The sequence below is a fragment of the Lonchura striata genome, chromosome Z (genome assembly GCF_050655825.1).
Source record: "Lonchura striata isolate lonStrDom1 chromosome Z, ASM5065582v1, whole genome shotgun sequence".
Taxonomy (NCBI): Eukaryota; Metazoa; Chordata; class Aves; order Passeriformes; family Estrildidae; genus Lonchura; species Lonchura striata.
This window is the reverse complement of record NC_140740.1, coordinates 75,686,685-75,703,997: the sequence shown is the minus strand read 5'-3', so window position 1 is coordinate 75,703,997 and position 17,313 is coordinate 75,686,685. Positions and strand designations below refer to the sequence as shown.

The following is a 17,313-nucleotide window of genomic DNA, read 5'->3' as shown; positions in this document are numbered from 1 at the left end:
GGCCTCGCGGCTGTCCTTGGAACAAACATGGATTTCCACGCAGGAACGGGCGTGGGTGCCGGCCGTGCGATGCGCCACAGCAGCTTGCACCGGGGTCGGTGCACTGCCGCGTTAAACTTCAATTTGATGCCCGGCCTCTTCACACCCACGTTTAAATGCCCTATTGACTCAATTCATTCAATCCCAGCGACTCAAAACCAGGTGTTTTAGTGAGTATATGAGCAGGCAGGTGGTCTCGGCAGTGTCCTTGCGGCCGGACCCACCCTGCGCACCGCGGCAGCGCAGCGCACACGCGGCTGACGACAGCGGAAGCCGGCTGGCGGGCCGGCAGCGGGGCAGGGGCGGTGCGCTCCGCCCCGCCCTGCCCATCCCAGCACATCGCAGCCCTGCGCGCTCCCGCATGCGGGGGCAGCGGGGGAGCCGCCTCGGCCAGCGCCGCCAGCATGTCCGCCCGCTGCGCCGGCCAGGTAGGGCCGGGGAGCGCGGCAGGTGTGGGGCGGACATCCCGGGCTTTCCGCGGGGGACAGCAGGGTTCCGGGGTCGCGGGGAGCCGGGGCGATGGGCGCTCTCCGCGGCGGCGGGGCCGGGGAGGGCAGGGGCCGTCCGTGCGGCCGCGGCTCTGCGGGCTGCGGTCCGGCTCGCCGGGCTCCCCGCCGGGCTCCCCGCCGGGCTCCCCGCCGGGCTCCCCGCCGGGCTCCCCGCCGGGCTCCCCGCCGGGCTCCCCGCCGGGCTCCCCGCCGGGCTCCCCGCCGGGCTCCCCGCCGGGCTCCCCGCCGGGCTCCCCGCCGGGCTCCCCGCCGGGCTCCCCGCCGGGCTCCCCGCCGGGCTCCCCGCCGGGCTCCCCGCCGGGCTCCCCGGGCCGTCGGCGTGGTGGAGGAAAAGCAGCCCTCGCAGCGAGGCAGGGTGCTTGTGCAGCTCTGCGAGTGGTGTTGCTGCCAGGTCCCCGGGTGGATCCCGCTGGTGTTTCGGGCTGGGCGCAGCTGTCCCCGGGTGCGTGCGGACAGCGGGAGCCGCTCCGCTCCGGCAGCGCCGTGCGGGCATGGAGAGGCCTCCGCAGAGCCCTGCGCCGCCAGGAGCGGGTCCCAAAGGGCAGCCGGTCCCGTCAGCTGCTGCAGGAGGCGGCTGGGTGGTAGCCACGGCTGCAGGTGGTGGGGAGATGACACCACATGGTGTAAGAATTCATAATAAGAATTTAGCTAATCTCATAGCCCCTGCCTATCAGTCCTCAGACCCTTTCACAAACTTCTTTAAATTCGGCTTGTGGAAGGTTTCGGTATATTCAGGTGATGGCAGAGGAGGTGAGAGTAAGTGGTGATGGAGGGCAGTGCAGGACCTACACTGTTCAGTATTCATGGGGTGAGAATTGAGAACTCCTCATCTTAACCATGGTGCACTTGTTTTCTTACTTAAATCAATTCCATAGATGAAGGATCATGACTTGGAGGAGATAGGCAGTAATGAGGCCCTTTCCAGAGGCCCTTTTCCCAGCCTTTCCTTGGTTCCACTGAAGGGAAGGACTTCTGTTCCTAATAGTCTCTGGTGTGATGTTAGACATCTTCTCCCCACACTTTATTTTGTGATTTATTTTCATAAATCTCTGTTTCTTCAATAGAAACAATTTATTACTTCTGTCTACAGCAAACTAGCCAGTGAGCTTATTCTTGTTGTTTTATATATTTAAGTACCTTATGGCCCTAATTCTATTGATATTTCTTTTCCTTTGCTCATTCTGCCCACCCTTAGAATCTGATTATTCTCTTGCTCTTTTATGAACCACTTGGGGAAAAATGTTGCATCTTTCCTGCAGTTTGAAATCCTGGGGTAGATTTGGTCTTTTGTCTGTGGTTCTTTAAATCTTTAGTGGGACTCTTGCTTGCCTTCTGAGAGCTCCTCTGAGGCTCTGAGGCTCCCCACACAGTCCTGTGGACCTGTGGGACATCAGTAACTATATTTGCTAATACACTTCTTAATGCAGGGGCCTCCCTGACTGCTGCTTCCTAACCATTTTGGCAGCCTGTGAAACAAGGTGTGGAGCAGCTCAACTGAGTGCAGTTAGAAGGTGCTGTTACTACAGTGGCTCAGTGCTTTTTTTTTTTTTTTTTTTTTTTGGTGTAGCTCCTGCAGAAGTAACTTAAATTACCAAGAGGATGAAACTGTTGTGATGCTCGGTGGTGAATGGCATGGCTTTAGTGTGACCAGCCTTTGAGACATTCCTAAAGCCTCTGTCCCTACCCTGTGTATAATGTGTTTCACTATCAGGCAATCCCTGATAGTAATGTCTTTCATTGACACCGATGTGTCACTTTAGAATTTATAAATAAACTGAACTTAGTGTTGTTGAAGATGAAGCGACAGCCCTAATGTGGATGTAGTCATACTGCCAGAAATCTCTGGGGAGATTTATTCTGCTGGCTCAAGCACTACTTTTGATGTCAGACTTACCTGTGCTAATTAGGACATATTGCTGGAGTTACACCAGCAGACATAGTGTGGATAACGTTTTTATACACTATGATAATAAACAGCATGAAGCACATTTCAATAGCATGCAGTGTCACATTTTTAAAATAAAACATGGTCTTTGCCTTTTTTATTTCAGTTATTTCAACCTTGATGAGGGCATGTTTGTATAACTTGTGTGATAAATACACAAAAAAACTAGCTGGGATATAAGTTTTTCATTCTGTCTCATCCAAGCTTCCTCAGGCATTTTGTGGGTACTGTTAATCAAGCTGAAAAGTCAAGAAGGAATTTGGCCCCTCCTTCAGTGTTTCCCTGAAGATGACGTTAACATTATGTCCAGAAAGAGAGATTAAGTGCTCAAGGAAAGATAAAACTTTTACAAGAGTGATACAAAACAACTTCCATGTAAGGTCCCTGATTTTTTCCTAAAATATAGTAGTTTAATGTGATTGATGTCCTGTAGCGTGAGGATATTTTTGTGGTAAGTATTTTTGCCTTGTTGATACTCTATGCATGCCTGTCTGTGTATCTGTTTTCCTAGAGCTGAGAACTTTGGTATTGCCTTTCTGAGCTATTTAAGTGGAATTATTTGTGTGTAATTGCCATTTGTCTGCAGCTGTTACCAAAATTTTATTGTTAGTTAACATGACAATTAATTTTCACTCTAAAAAAAATCCCTGCCGGGAAGTAGATGATAAGTGATTGGTACTTTTTTGAGTCAAACCATGCTAAATGTCTAGTTGATGGTGCCTGTCAGAATGAATGCATCCAGGTTTTGCAGCCCAGATTCCTGTTGTTACAGGATATAGCAGCAAGCTGCCAAACTGCAGTGTGTTTTGGTTATGCTGATTTTGCATTTGCAAAATTATTTTAAATTATCTTAATGGACATTAATGTGTGACCTGCATCTTTGCCAAGTAGACTGTGGAAACTTTCTTTGAAGGAATTTGGCCATTTTTAAACTTTAATTTCTGGAGTTGTTCTTTTTGTTGGGCAGTGTACAACCTTGCTTTGAAGACAGTTGTGATATTTAGATTTCTGAGCTCTAATAAACTTGCTAAATGTTTCTTCTTTTGCTTGTGTCTCGTTGATAGACCTATTTTTAGAATGCAGTGAGAATACAGTTTGGCTTGGGCCTTCACAATGCTTTTGATTACATAAAAACTCTGCTTAAATTGACAGGAAACAGGATCTTATATTTGGCTTTTCCTCACTAGTGATTCTCAAGAGAATAAAGTTGAGATCATGGTTAAAGAAAGCAGCTGTTGCGGAAAATCTTTATTACAATGAATATGTTTTTTCCAGAGTTAAATAAATGTAATTTAGATTGTTAACATTCATTTTTGGTGGATGGTATCTTGTAGCTGGGTTATTCAAGAAGATTAATTTTCCAGTTTGAACTGGTAGCTATTCAAGATTATGAAGCTCTTTCTGTATGTCTTTTAAATATTGAGAGATGTCCTTAATAGTGTTCTGCACTTAGATATCATATCGGGTAGTACACAAAAGATGTGCCACAAGTTAGAAGATCAAGTTTTTATTTTCTACCCAGAATTCTAAGTCTGATTTTTTTTTTTTTTTAAGGGAAAAAAAAAAAAAGAGGGTAAAACCAGTGCTGCTATATTTTTAAGGTTGACCTTGGCACATCTTTTGACTTCTATTGACTCATAGCTTCTGGGGAAAGGAGAGACATTTCTGTGCACTCCAGGACTGCCTGTCTCTCTGCTGCTGCCTGTTTGCACCTGCAGATCGGGAAGGGGGCTTGCAGTCCTGTCCCCCATGGTGTCCTCTTTTCATTACATGGTGCAAAAGGGGTGGTTCTGTCATCTTCATCCAGATTTGTGTCCTCCGAGGTCACAGGAGCATTGCAGGACCTCTGTGTAGTGTGATCTACTGCCGTGCTGAGAGATGGTGCCGGTGGTGCTCCTGGCTTCACTCCATGTGGTGCTCCCAAAAATGCCATCTCTTGTTCTGCAGATGATCTTCCTAGGTTACAGGGGTTTGTTTAGTGTGTTTGACCTGAACATTTAGCTGCAGGTATTTCCATACCTCTGCCACTGCTGTTATTAATTGTGATAGAAGGTGAAACTAGCTGTCTGAGGTCAGGTGTAGGGTACTGCAGTGTACTCCAATATGTTAGAAAAAAAATCCTGGTGAAGGGCTATTTTCCCTGTTTGCAGAAACGTGGAGTTGTTGCTTTAAATAAATGGTTTCCTGAATAAGTGAATTAGCCTGATTTCCTCCAGCTTTGTCCATTGAGATTGGTATATCATACTGATTCCCTTTCTAATAAATACGAAGTTGCACTGCAGCCTTTTCCTTGCTTAGGGTTGGAGATCATTCTTTTCTCCACTAAAATTTTCCTATTTTCAAGGAAATTTTAAAAACTTATCTTGGAAATTTCATCTGCCTGCCATAGCAGGATAAAATATACTGCTGGATTCAAAAGTGATCAAAATGGGAAGGAAAAGTGAACAAAAGATGGGGAGATCCTGTAAGTGTTGTATCATTTTACATTGCATTTCTAGGTTGGAATCCTTTCTCTGTTACTCCACGTAAGAGGGAGAGGATGATCTTTCTCATTTCTGCCTGATTTCCAACTGCTCCCTGTTTTCTTAGACTTTTTCTCTTGCATCCCATGAGTTGGTTGTATTGTGGGCTTGAAGAAACACTTTAAATACCCATAGCTCTAGAGCTGTAGAGTGAAGGCAGTATAAGAGCAGGGCCTTCACTTTTAAAGCCAAGGGAATGTTTTTCTGTCAAAATATCTAAACTCTGCTGCTGGTTTAATTTTAGTTTTTGCGAGTGTGGGTGTTTCGGGATATGTTTTTCCCATTGCTGTAACTTTCATTGCAATGGAAGTACTTGCAGTTGTAGGTAAAAGACATTTTTAATTCAGGGATGAAGGTCTGACCTGTGGCTATGGTGGAAGCTGTAGGTCTTGTTGCAGCTAGGGACTGCTCTCATCTCAAACACATGCTGCAGTTGCATGATGTTCTCAAGTTAGCCATGTGAAGATGCTTGGACCTTAGGATGCTGCTTGTGTCCTTCTTAAGGACCCCAGTCAATGGTACTTCCATTTATTTCTCAACCAGTAGGGTGAAAGCCCTGATAGGTCTTAGCATTTTGAATGCCTGCCCTCCAAGATATTTAGGTTGCAGATGACCATTCTGTTGGTGGGATTTGACCTGCTGCCTTGTTCCAGTCATCCAGGAGATAAGCTTCAGCATCAGCGTGTTGCAGCTTGAGGGAGTGAAGCACTGAGCCACCCAGAGCCGAGGGGGACTGTAGGGTGTGCCTGTGATGGCATGTGGGGGTGGTGGCTCTGTCCCCATTTTGAAGGGAGACCTACACACCAGTGATCTCATCATCATTTTAATTAGTGGGAGCTACGCAGGAGCTAGTGTTTGCAGTTTAGTAATTGGATATTCTAGCAATTAAAGATGATGTGTGCTCAAGTACTTAAACACATAAATGTTAACAGTGTGAACACATAAAATTTTGCTCTTCTTTCTGCCCAGTAGCACTGATCCAAAATACATCAACCTGTAATCTCTGGTACTGAGTTTTTGCAGGAACTGTTCTTCATGTTTTCTCAAAAGACCTGTCTCAAGGGTTTTTCCTTTGGCTTATTACAGTCACTGACAAAACAGTGGTTCAGGAATACTTCTTCTATCAAGAAGGTGTAGGTGTTATATTTAAAAATGCTCATCAAGAAGCAGTGTCAGGATGTGAGCAGGCTCCACTTTGAACCTTCTGGTCAGGAAAAGTGTGTGAATGTGGTGACATTGATGTAAACTGAAGGATCTTTAGCAATGCTTTGAACAAGTAGGTTTTTTTTATTATAAAGGGATGAGCAAGAGTTAAGGCTTTGTCTCAGTTTATTGGCTTTTGTCTCTTTGTACAAAGTGTTAAAGTCTTTTTTTTTCTTTTTTTACTCCCCACTTTAAAGTCCTCTTGAACTCAGTGCTGAAACCATCTTTTAAAGACAGCATGTTTGTGAAGCAGCTCAAAGCTGTCTATTCATTCAAAAGCAAAGTCAATGCATATGAAAATTTCATTTTAACTGCTTCTTCACTCCAGTGATACATGGACTTAGGCAGTTACTGCCCTGCATTTTGTTCTCTGTACCTGGTGATGTACCATGTTATACCATGTGCCATCCTACCTCTAGAGTCCTGGTCTTGAGCATCAGCGCTAACCTGGAGAGAATCTGCACGCTGTATGAAGTGATAGCCCCAGTTGTGAGACTTTGCTGCTGCTCACTTCTCTTTCATTTTTCAGTTGCTCTGTTATTATCTCCTCTGCTATGAAAGTCTGAGAAGTGGCTGCAGCATGAGCTTAAACTACCTGCCGTGAAGTCTAAAATTATAAGAAAGGACGGCTGAATCTGTCACCCAGCAGAGGTTGCTCTCAGTGAAGAATGTCCAGGGATCAATGCAAAGAAGATTCAGGTCTGACTTGAGAGGATACTTAAAATTGCTCCCAGAAGCACATGGACAGATGAAAGGTCTGGTGGAGCAGAGATTACTATTGAAGCAGATGAAACCCAGATGGCAAAAATACTTTTATTTAAGTATGGCCATGTAGCTGGTTGCCCACCTTGTGTTTGGAGTGCTGCAAGGCTGAGTCCCATCCCCTTTCTGGCTGTGGGCTGGAGAAGAGAGTCAGATGGTTTGCTGGACTCTGCAGTTGGACTACCATGGTTTTGTAGGAGGGATGGGTAAATTTGAATTTTTTTGGGAAAAAAGACCATGAACGACTTAGGTGCTGGGAGGAGAAGTCCTAAAGCCTTCAATTGAGACTGAGGATAAGTGTTTTGGTTTCCTTCTCTGATGAGCAGGGAGCAAAGACCAGGAAATTAAAAGGCTGTCTAAGCTGGTAGAGAAAGCCTGGCCAGGAACCAGTGCCTGGGAAACTGTAGCAGACAAATTAGAAGATGGGTTTTTTTTTCACTTTTCGGTGTCAGATTTAAGTAACCACAGGGATGGACAGTTTTCCTCATACTGCTGTCAAATCCAGATGGTTTATGCTAATGGAAAATAGCTCAGTAGAGGAGATGGGTGATACGATACACTGTGAGGCTCACATCAGACTAAACAATTGACTTGATTTTTCCAAAATTATCAGAAGAGCAGTTGAGCAGGCTTGAATTTAGACATTTTGCAGTGATGTTATTTTCTCATGCTGAGCTGAGTCACCCCTTAGTAAGGTTTGTGCAGAGACAGAAGCAAATCGCTCTCAGCCTGGCTTAACTTCAGCTCCGCGGTGCCCGGCACGGCTCACCACGGTTTCACTCTCAGCCTGGCTTTTCTTCCATGGGTTTTGAGCTGCTGGTGGTGCATGGCAGCTCTGCCCCGGATGGCTGAGGGCAGGAAAGCCTCGCCAGAAAGCACGACTTGGACTTGTCTGGCGTGGCTTTTCTCTGAAATCTGCTTCAATTTTGCGCAGTTTGCAGTGTGAGATGTGCTCCTCAAAATAGGTCATCAGTTGATTAACTGGTATGTTGGTTCACAAGGCCTCTTGTCTTAACTCACATGGTGAGTCTGAATATTAAATAACAAGCAGTGGAAAGCCAGTTAAGTCAGGCAAAGGACAAAATAAAGGCTCCTTTTTGGTCAGTTTAGTTACTTCAGAGGTACAGACAGCTGTGTAATCATGTGACCTGTTGAAGAAGCTTTTGGAAAATGCATAACAGCAGTCAATTTTCAATAATAGTCTACTATTATTGAAAACCAGCTACTAACACTCAGGACACCTGGCATCAGACGTCTCTTGTTTTCATGAACCAGTGCACTAATGAAATATTTGCTTCTGGATGAAACCAAAAGTCTGAGCAAGGGCAGGTGTGTGGCTACTTCAGGATCATTTTCATGCAGGGCTGGCTGCTTTGCCTATCTAGCCTGTTTGGATGCTGCCTGTAGCTGTGATGGTAGATGTTTGGATGTTTTTTATAGATACTGCTGTTAACAGCTCGGTGACTGCATTATCTGCAAATCTTATGGCCCAGATAATGGTGGTAGTCAAGTAATCAAGCAGTGCATGAAAAACTAAGCTGCTCTAGGCTCCCATGAAAAGAAAGTTCAGCAAGGCACATTCCTGTGCTCCCCACAGGCTGGAAGGCACGATTTCTCCTTTGATGGTCTCACCAGGCTATCAGTGAGGAAGGAAGACATGAAAAGCTGCTAAGCCTTCATTTCATTAAAGAATGCAGTTTTTTTTTCCCTTTGTGCCCTTATCCTCTTTTATTTTTACCATTTCTGCTGAAGTCTTCCAAAAGGAAATTCTTTGTTGTGATAAGCTTGATATTTGCCTATGGTTTGTATAGTTTAAAAATACCATAGGCTATTTTGGGCAGTGATCCTGAAACTCTTCACTTTATTGACTACACAAAGTATTTTCTAAAGCCTTCAAAGTGTTTTTGGAAATGTATGTGGAAACTACATTCTTAAAATCTCACTGTCTCTATAAAAGCAGCAGGCAAGATAGGTTCCTTACTTTCAGGCTTGTATGTAAACAGTGACATGTGCTTAACGTTACTCTCCTACTCCATTCCACTGATTTATCAGATCACATCACAGCTTGCAAAAATCAAGACTTGAGTGTGTGGCAGATGTTAAGTGTGTGTGTGTGGAGTACTTATTGTAGGGAACCGATAGTTTGCTCGCAAGTTGGTAAGCTTGCTTTTTCCCTATTTTGTTAACCTGTCTAACTCTTGTTAACCATAGGTGCTCCCCAGGCTGTTGTAAGATGGGGCTGTTCAATATGTCCGTGCCTGCCGGTACTTGGAAAAGTGGTTTGCATGAACTAGGGCTGTTATGTGTCTGCTTACTTCTGCTCTTTACTGGGTGAATGTCAAAATTATTGTTCCTTGCATTGGCAGGCACCTACAGCACTCAAATTGAAGGAGGTGGTAGGAAGGCGCTGCTGAAAACATGTTCAGAGAAGGGAGAAGGTGTGTAGGACAGCTGCAAAATATTCACCTCTGCTTTCCCCTCCTGCCCATGCACTGTGCCCTCACATGAAGTGCTGTTTCTGCTGTTGTGTAATAAATTAGCAGCTGAGAAGGGCTGATGAGTAATTTTCACACCTTGCCACTAGGATTCTTTATTTGGTCACTCCCAGCAGAACTGTCAGGGCTCATGAGATGCTGGAGCAGGGGTAAGAGTGGGTGAGTGGCTGGCAGAGGAGTCACAGATTAAGGGAACCACAAGGGAAGAGACCCACAAGGATCATTGAGTCCAGCTGTTATGTGAATGGCCTATATGGGGATCATACCAACATCTCTGGTATCATTGAGAGAAAGGGTAGGTTGAATCTGGGGTTGTTAAGCCAGCCTGGCTACCAGAAGAAATAAATATCTGTGAAACTGCACTTTGAATATATTTTAAAAGAAACATTTCCCACTCAGCTTTCCACAGCTGCTGTTGTGAAACCAGTCAAGTCAATCATCATCCAGGCAGTTCAAATCTGTTTTCAGGTATAGTAGGCTTTCAGATTCTGGGGTCTCAGCAAGTTGGCTCTGTACTCTGTGAGCTCTGAGAGAGCAGCACTGAGCAAAGCAGGTGGCTGGTCTACGCTGTGCTGCCATGTGGGTTAGTGTGAAGGAGCTGGCTGATGGTGTTTGTGGAAAGCATGAACATTTGCCCACTGTTTGTAATTACTGTCAGACTGTGGTGTTCACCCTGCTGAGGAGATGTGAAGCCAGAGAGAGAGCCGGGCTGGCTGTGCTTGCTGCTCGACTTGTGGAAGCCTTTGAGCTGGGAAGGACTTGAAGCCAGAATCTGATGCAGGATGTCAAACTCCTTGTAGAGCAGCCTGGCTTTCAGGTGCCATTGTGCTGGGCTCTTGGAGCACCTTGGGGTGCTCATGAGACTGTGAAGGAGCTCTGTACATACAAGGCCTGCCTGCTGGCAGTGTTCACAGACCTTCATTGTTGGTTGGGTTGTGTCTTTCCTAAAAACTGCACAGCATCTTCCTCCTGCAGAACCCCATTCTTTGGAGAAGCTTTTAGTAATAAGTTAAATCTGTAAAAGATTTTTGACATTACTTTCTTTTTTTTCTCAGTCTGTTTTTTGTAACGCGAGAAAAATTCGTTGCTGGCTTGCAGTGGGTTTTCAGCCCCTCAATGTGCAGACCATTGCTGCAGTTGAAAGGCAAAGGATGGGCCATACCTGCAGTAAAGGATGTGGAATCAGAGTATATGTGTAGCTTAGCTGCACATTGACCAAAACTTAACAGAGAGCTCTTTGTATATGTGGGCTTGGAACTCTTGTCACTCTAAGATAATATCTTTAAAACCACTTGGGTCAGTAGGTTGTGGCCAGCATCTTAGTCTTCAGGACAGAGACTGTTCTCATTTATTTTTGGATAACACCTATTTCATTGTGGCCTATTCTGGAATGTTAGAGGTACAGTTTAAAAAAGAAAAAAAAAAAAACTTGCAAAAAACCCCAAACCACCAAATTTGAGGCTATGGCTGAATAGTCTAACCAGCTTTCTATGGTTTCCATGGCTATTCAGAGTGCTTGAAGAAATGTGTCTGGAATAAGATGGAAATACTGGTATTTTCACAAATATTTCCTATTTTTAGGTATGTGCTCAGTATTAGAAACTATCATTGAGGTCTAAGTAATGTGGAAAAGTACATAAATGACTTACATGTTCTGTTTAAGCATTTGTTGCTTTAAGTAGCACCTCCAAGGACCCAGGAGTAGAATAGCAGAGGCTGCTGGATGTAGATGAGATTTTACTGGCAGAGCTCTCTAGCACCTGGTGTAGGAAAATGTTTTTCTCCTTACATATGCCAAAGCTGCATACCTTTTTACTTCCTTACTGTAGTTGTTATGCTAAGGCAAGCAGTTTCAAGTTCATTGTAGATACTTTGGGTTTGGCTGCTACAAAATCCTTTCATGTTAAAAGGACCTTCAGTCTTACTTTTCTGTTGTTAAAATTCTGAAGTAGATGAATTACATATTTCTGGTATGCATTTGATTTGAAATGTTATTGCATTTGTTTGCTGAGTCAGTAATTTGCTGTAGCTTCTTTATATCTTAGACCTGTGTTGATGCTGTAAAAGGTAATGTAATTTCACTGCCTATAAGAAACAGAATGACCATTCAGCCACTAGAGCCTCTGTTTTGAAAGTATACGCTTTTGCACATAGTATTTTTAATTTCCAGCTTAGGTGCCAACATGAGCCCATTCTGTTTACTCCCTGTATCTGGAGCTCTGTGTTTTGGTCAGGATTTCTGTTCTGCAGTAGCAGCAGTTTTAGCAGCTGCATGCTTTGAGGCCCCGTCTCCCCTGGCATGAGATCCAGTGGTGAAGTGAGAGAAGAGCAGCATGAGGGCTGGGTTGGACTGTCCCTGTTTTATGTCTTCTGCAACTGAAGAGCTGCTGTTGAGAAAGGGAAGGAAGGGCTGGTCTGCCACCCCCTTCTTGGGGGCTGAAGTCAGGAAGTGTGACCTTGAATGTTGCAGAGATAGCAAGGAACTTATAAACTGGAAGTCTTTTCAATCAACTTCTTCAGAATGATTTGAGGCTCTTTGAACAACCAGTCTGGTTGTGATATTTTGTGGAGTTAGATATGGGTGTCTGCAAACACACATGAAGCCCTCTGCCCTTTATCGGACAAGTCTTTGACGCTGTAAGAGAAAGTGTCCTGGGAGGAAAACAGCGCCTGATGCTCGGATGCCTGAAGACACATACAGCTAATGAAGTTTGCCTGGACTACTCAAATGTGGCACTTGTGGGTTTTCAGTCTTTTGGCAAACATCCACCTTGAACAACTGCTTGCTGAAAGCAGAAGGTCCTCTGAATGTTCCTCTAAAAGCTGGGGAAAAGCCAGTAAGAAGCAGCCTTGGTGTGCTGGGGTGCCATGCTCTGGCAGCACACCATGCCTAGCCTCAGGAAGCGCCTGGAAAATGGCAGTGTAGCAGGGTGAGGTTGCTCTGGGTTGGCAGCAATGAGAGGACTGCTCCCTGCTCCTGGCTCCTTGCTGAAAGTCCCTCCTGTGGTCGTGGTTGATGGGTTAAGCACAGACAGGAACCATATGGAGCTGCTGCCTATTGCAAGTAAGGGCCTAGCCACGGACAGTGCTGCCTATGTTTATAAGCAAGGCTTACCTTTGTATTTTATATATGACTTTTCTAAAAGTAGAAGGCAGGGAAGGTGAATCCAGGTTCTTCTTTGAAAGTTAATGATACTGCTGACAGCAAGAAAATAATGAACCTCAATCTAGATACCTTTCAGGATTCATTCAGTACCTTTTTCCTTGTTTAATAAAATAATTACATGAGTTTTGCTATGTTTTGTGGATTTCATCTTGGTGGACCCTCAGATGCTGGTAGGAAACTAAAATACACAGGGAAATCTGTCTCTCATCCTTAGCAAACCTGGGAAAGCTAGACTCTGATGTGCTTAAAACTAGTGAGTTTCAATAAACAAGACAGTCTGCTTCCACTTAAATGCTACTCAGCTGGGAGGAGAGGACTTGAGAAATTCTGGAGTTTTTGCAGGAAGTCTCCCAGCTTCCCTGTCTTAACTTTTGCAATAGAAACATTAAGATGGAGAGTTTGGGTGGGTTTTTGACTTGTGGTTTTTTGTCTTACTTTTCAGTTGGCCTGCTGCTGCGGTATTGCTGCTTGTTCCTTGTGCTGCAAATGCTGCCCCAAGGTAAAGCAGTCAACCAGCACCCGCTTCATGTACGCGCTGTACTTCATCCTGGTGACCATCATCTGCTGTGTCATGATGTCCACAACAGTAGCCAACGAAATGAAAACTCACGTAAGTAACAGGGATGTGGTCACTGCTGCCCTGGAGGAAAATGCAGATCCTTCCACAGCTCTTTGTGCATAGGGGTGCTCCCTCAGAAAATCTGGTCAATTTCTTCCACCCATCCACTTCTAAACCCAGATGGGATGATTTTCCATGCTCAGTCTCTTGTTTTTTCCGTGCTCAGCATATTCCTGTAACCCACTGAGCATGTTTCACAACAGGAAGAGCCAATGCCAGGCATCATTCCTCTCTGGTGCAGAAATCTGCTGCAGTGAACCCACCCCAGGTTTGCTGTGCAGTGTCACAGGAGGGAGAAGTATTGAGGAAACTTGTTTTAGTAGAGCAAATCAGTTCCATCTAACTTTGATTTTTGTTTCTGGTTGTTTAGCAGCAGAATCAGCAAATTAGAAAATAACTCTTCAAGTGTTGCAATTTTAATTCTGCCTTCCTGGTGTGACAGACTACTGCAAAGCACAATGCTGCAGTGCCTCTACAAGGGGTTTTCTTCAGTGTGTGTTGAATCATTGTGTTCACATGGCCTCTAACCACAGCAAATATTGTTCATCTCTAATTGTCTTTTTAATTAGAGAGCTTCAGAAGCATGAAAGGAGCTGTGGCTGAAGCTAGATTTTAAAACTCAAGTTTTTTTCAGAGTCTTAATATAAGCTAAATGCTCACCAGCCTGCTTGTGCTCACATACTGGTCCTGTTGTACCACATGCTTGGTTTGCCTTCATAAGCCACCCAAGTAGCACAAATCCTCTCTCTCATCTACTACAAACTGCAGTAATAAAACTCTGCTTTTAACTAGAGGGAACAAGGGCTGCATTGCTTAATTCTTAAAAATGAAGATGCATCAAATGCATCATTGGGCCTGCTTTGGGGGCTCTGCATGTGCTTGTCCTGGAGGCTCAGAAGGCTTCCATCAGTGAGTATCTTGTTTTGTGCTTCTCTCCTAAGAGAGTGAGGTTGCACAGTGAGGCCTCTCTCCTCGTTGAACCAGTTGCTGATGCCCTGGTTACATTCTGCGCTTGACTTTTGGTTGTCTCTGAAGCACTTCCCTCCAGAGCATCCCAGATGAAGCAGCTGGTGGCAGCACCCCCTTCCTGCAACACAGTTGAACCAGCGGGTTTATATCAGGCTAATTCGGGGGCTTCTATGCTCTGCTGCCTGTGACCTTTCCTTCTTTCTTCCTATTGTACCTTTTCTGTATGCTCTATCCTAATTTTCTTTCATTTAATAGCACTTTGCATAAGTTATCCTAGTGCCACATTTTACCCCAGACCACCCCAGAAATTGATGACCGCCCTGTAAGAGCACCTGGTACAGACATGATGCTTGCCTGTAAGCTGGGACTTAAAAACTGTTCAACATGTGCGTGCTGAAATTGCTTGCCAGGAATTGCTTTGACTTACTAGATGCTTAGCTTGGCAATAAAGTGAATAACCCAAGGAACTTAAGTGTGTGGGAGACAAATCATGTGCTCATATCCAAATTTCATAAAGTTCTTTTCCATCAGTAGTGTGGTTTTAATGCAGCTTGTATCCCTAACAAAAAATACTCTTTATCCAACAGAGAAGTGATTCAAGAAGCCTTCAACAACATGCTTTTCAGTATTGCCAAATTTCTTTTCCAGTTCATAGTCTTGAAAGCTCAGTGTGGGAAGAAATGGCACAAAGAGTAGCTGTTAGTTTCAAGTGGAAGGATAATCACTGTCTTAGTTTAGAGCATTTGATGTCTTTGAATGGGAAATGGACCATCTGAAAGTTGGCTTTCTTTATCTGCTTTCTAATATAATAATTATGTTCAGGGCTATTAAAAGTTCAAAGACCCCTAAAGCTAATTCAGTTTTAATAGAGTGCACCTTGAAAATACTTATTCAGACTAACTAGTCTCAGCTCCTCAGTGATGAGCTGTGTTTTGGAAGTGCTGTGCACTTACTGATTCCTTTACTTCTGGCCAGGTCATGGAACACTCGCAGCTCCTGAAGTCAGACTGTAAGCAAATACTTCTCATGATATTTTTGGGACCTCACCCTCTCTTTTTTTTTTCTGAGAGAAAATAGATTTTGATTAATTTTAATCATATTTTTTTTTTTAATTTAGTATTTAGACAAAGAATGTCAAATTTGAAATTGTAGTGCAGTCATTTTTAGAGCTGTAACTTGGCAAGGAACCGTGTGTCTCCTTTACCAGTGTAGAGTTCAAATACTCATGCTGATCTTACACGGAAGGAATCTCGTTTGTCAGTGAGAGGTGTTTTTTCTCTTTGGTTGTTTTGCTGTAAGTTCCCAAGTCTACAGTAACAGATCTCAGGGGAAAGAAGCAAGAGGCGGTGCAGGAACAGGGAAGAAGTTGATGGTTATTTGCAGAAAAATTTTGGATAGTAAAATGTAGAATAGATTTTTCTAAGAGCAACGTTGCATATTGAGGCAAAAGATTGGGTATTCATCAATCAAGACATGTGAGGACAGTGATAGAAATACAGAAACTACCAATACGGATTTACACTTCATATTGTCCTTCTATACCTTGATCCATATATTATTTCTTTTTTCTTGTTATGCTGTTTTTTAAAAAAACAGATACACCTTTACTCTCATGTGTTCTCTTAAAGCAAAAAATTGGATTTCAGAGGCTTTGAAAGGATAATTTAGAGAAGAAAAGGGAAAGAATTGTTTTAGTCTCTCAAAACAACGTTTAGATTTTTTTTAAGTTAAGTTTTTAATATTAAAGCCCTTTCAAAACTAGTGATTTCAGTCTGAAAATATCCATTAGTAATTTAATGTCCTACTTAATTAATGAAAAGAAAAATAAGAAGGATATTTTCAGAAAAATAAACACCAGTAAACTCAGTTCAGTTGTGTGAAAGTATTTCAGTGCAGAGTTTCAGCAAAACATACTTTCAGGCTTATTTCCTCTGCTAGGTTTGTATCTTGGCTCTTAGCTGCATTATTGCATGTTAAACCCCAAATATGCTACCAGACATAAGGGTTCTGAATGCAGATGCCCGTTGTGTATTTCTGGTAAAAATTTAGCCTTAGATTTGTGATAATCTGTTCTGGTCTGATTGTTTCTTGCTTTTATTTAATTTCTCAGCTGCCCAGGACAGGTGATTTTATGTGGGGCTTTTTGCCCTTGCTTTCCCACCTACATGGATTTTCATTCATGCATCCTTAACAAAGTTTGCCTGCCATGTTCTCCCTCCTTGGATGAGGACATCCAGGTGAAAGCAGGGTCCTCCGGGGCTGTTTGGACACACTTCCTTCCTCTTCCCCTTGCCACGCTCCTGTGCTCACAGGTTTGGGTGCTGACAGAGCCCACCCAGGGATGGCCATGCCCCAGTGTTGGCTTCTTGCACCAAGGTGGTTCTGTGTGCCTGCAGCTTGCACTGAGAGGAGAGCAAGTTCAGGACATCCTCTTTCTGTAGATGCTGCTCAAATGTTGATCATCTCCGTGTGGAAGGTTGCCAGCGTTGCTGTGATAGCATCATTGCTTGCACAGCAGCTGAGGCATTTGTGTTATTGGAGCAGATACTGAGTTTCTGCAACAAGAATGCTTTGTCCTCTGATCGGAGGCCAAAGAATTTAGCTTCTATGCTTTTAAAGGTACAAAAGTAGCTATTTCACTGTATCTTGGCAAATGATGAATGTGTAACTAAATGGCTATCAAAAACACCCAGCAAATGGTTAGCATTGTAAAGCATATAAGGTGGGCAGCCTTCTCAGCAGTTGAACGTGTTTCAGACATATAGACTGAAAAGAAACATAAGTTTCTTTTGTCTATCAGTGAAGTCTCATAAGCCTTGATAAATTGTTCCCAGCAGTAGACCATCCTTTCACAAAAACATACACTTTTTATTACACCAGTTCTATTGTCCCCGGGGTTGTGTTTGTGTGTTGTATCTGTTAGGATCTCCAAGAGTTTGATTTTATTCTTGTTTTGTTCCTTCAGGACCATGGATCTCCTAAAAGAGCATTCAGCCTCATGGGACTGTTTCTGTGGCCATCACTTTTTACTGCATAGTGTGGTGAATACTACATGGTGGCTAAACTCTTTGTTGCTTATGTAGG

General features: G+C 43.9%; 1 protein-coding gene across 1 annotated transcript in view; it reads left to right on the top strand.

Moving 5' to 3' along the window:
* Positions 1–320: 320 nt before the first annotated feature.
* The window catches only part of SERINC5 (serine incorporator 5), a 35,616-nt gene continuing 18,623 nt past the window's right edge, over positions 321–17,313 (top strand). The window contains exons 1-2 of the mRNA XM_021531127.3: positions 321–467; positions 13,084–13,251. Coding sequence (XP_021386802.3) covers positions 444–467; positions 13,084–13,251 — 192 coding nt within the window. The 5' untranslated portion in view covers positions 321–443. The remainder of the gene's footprint in view (positions 468–13,083; positions 13,252–17,313) is intronic.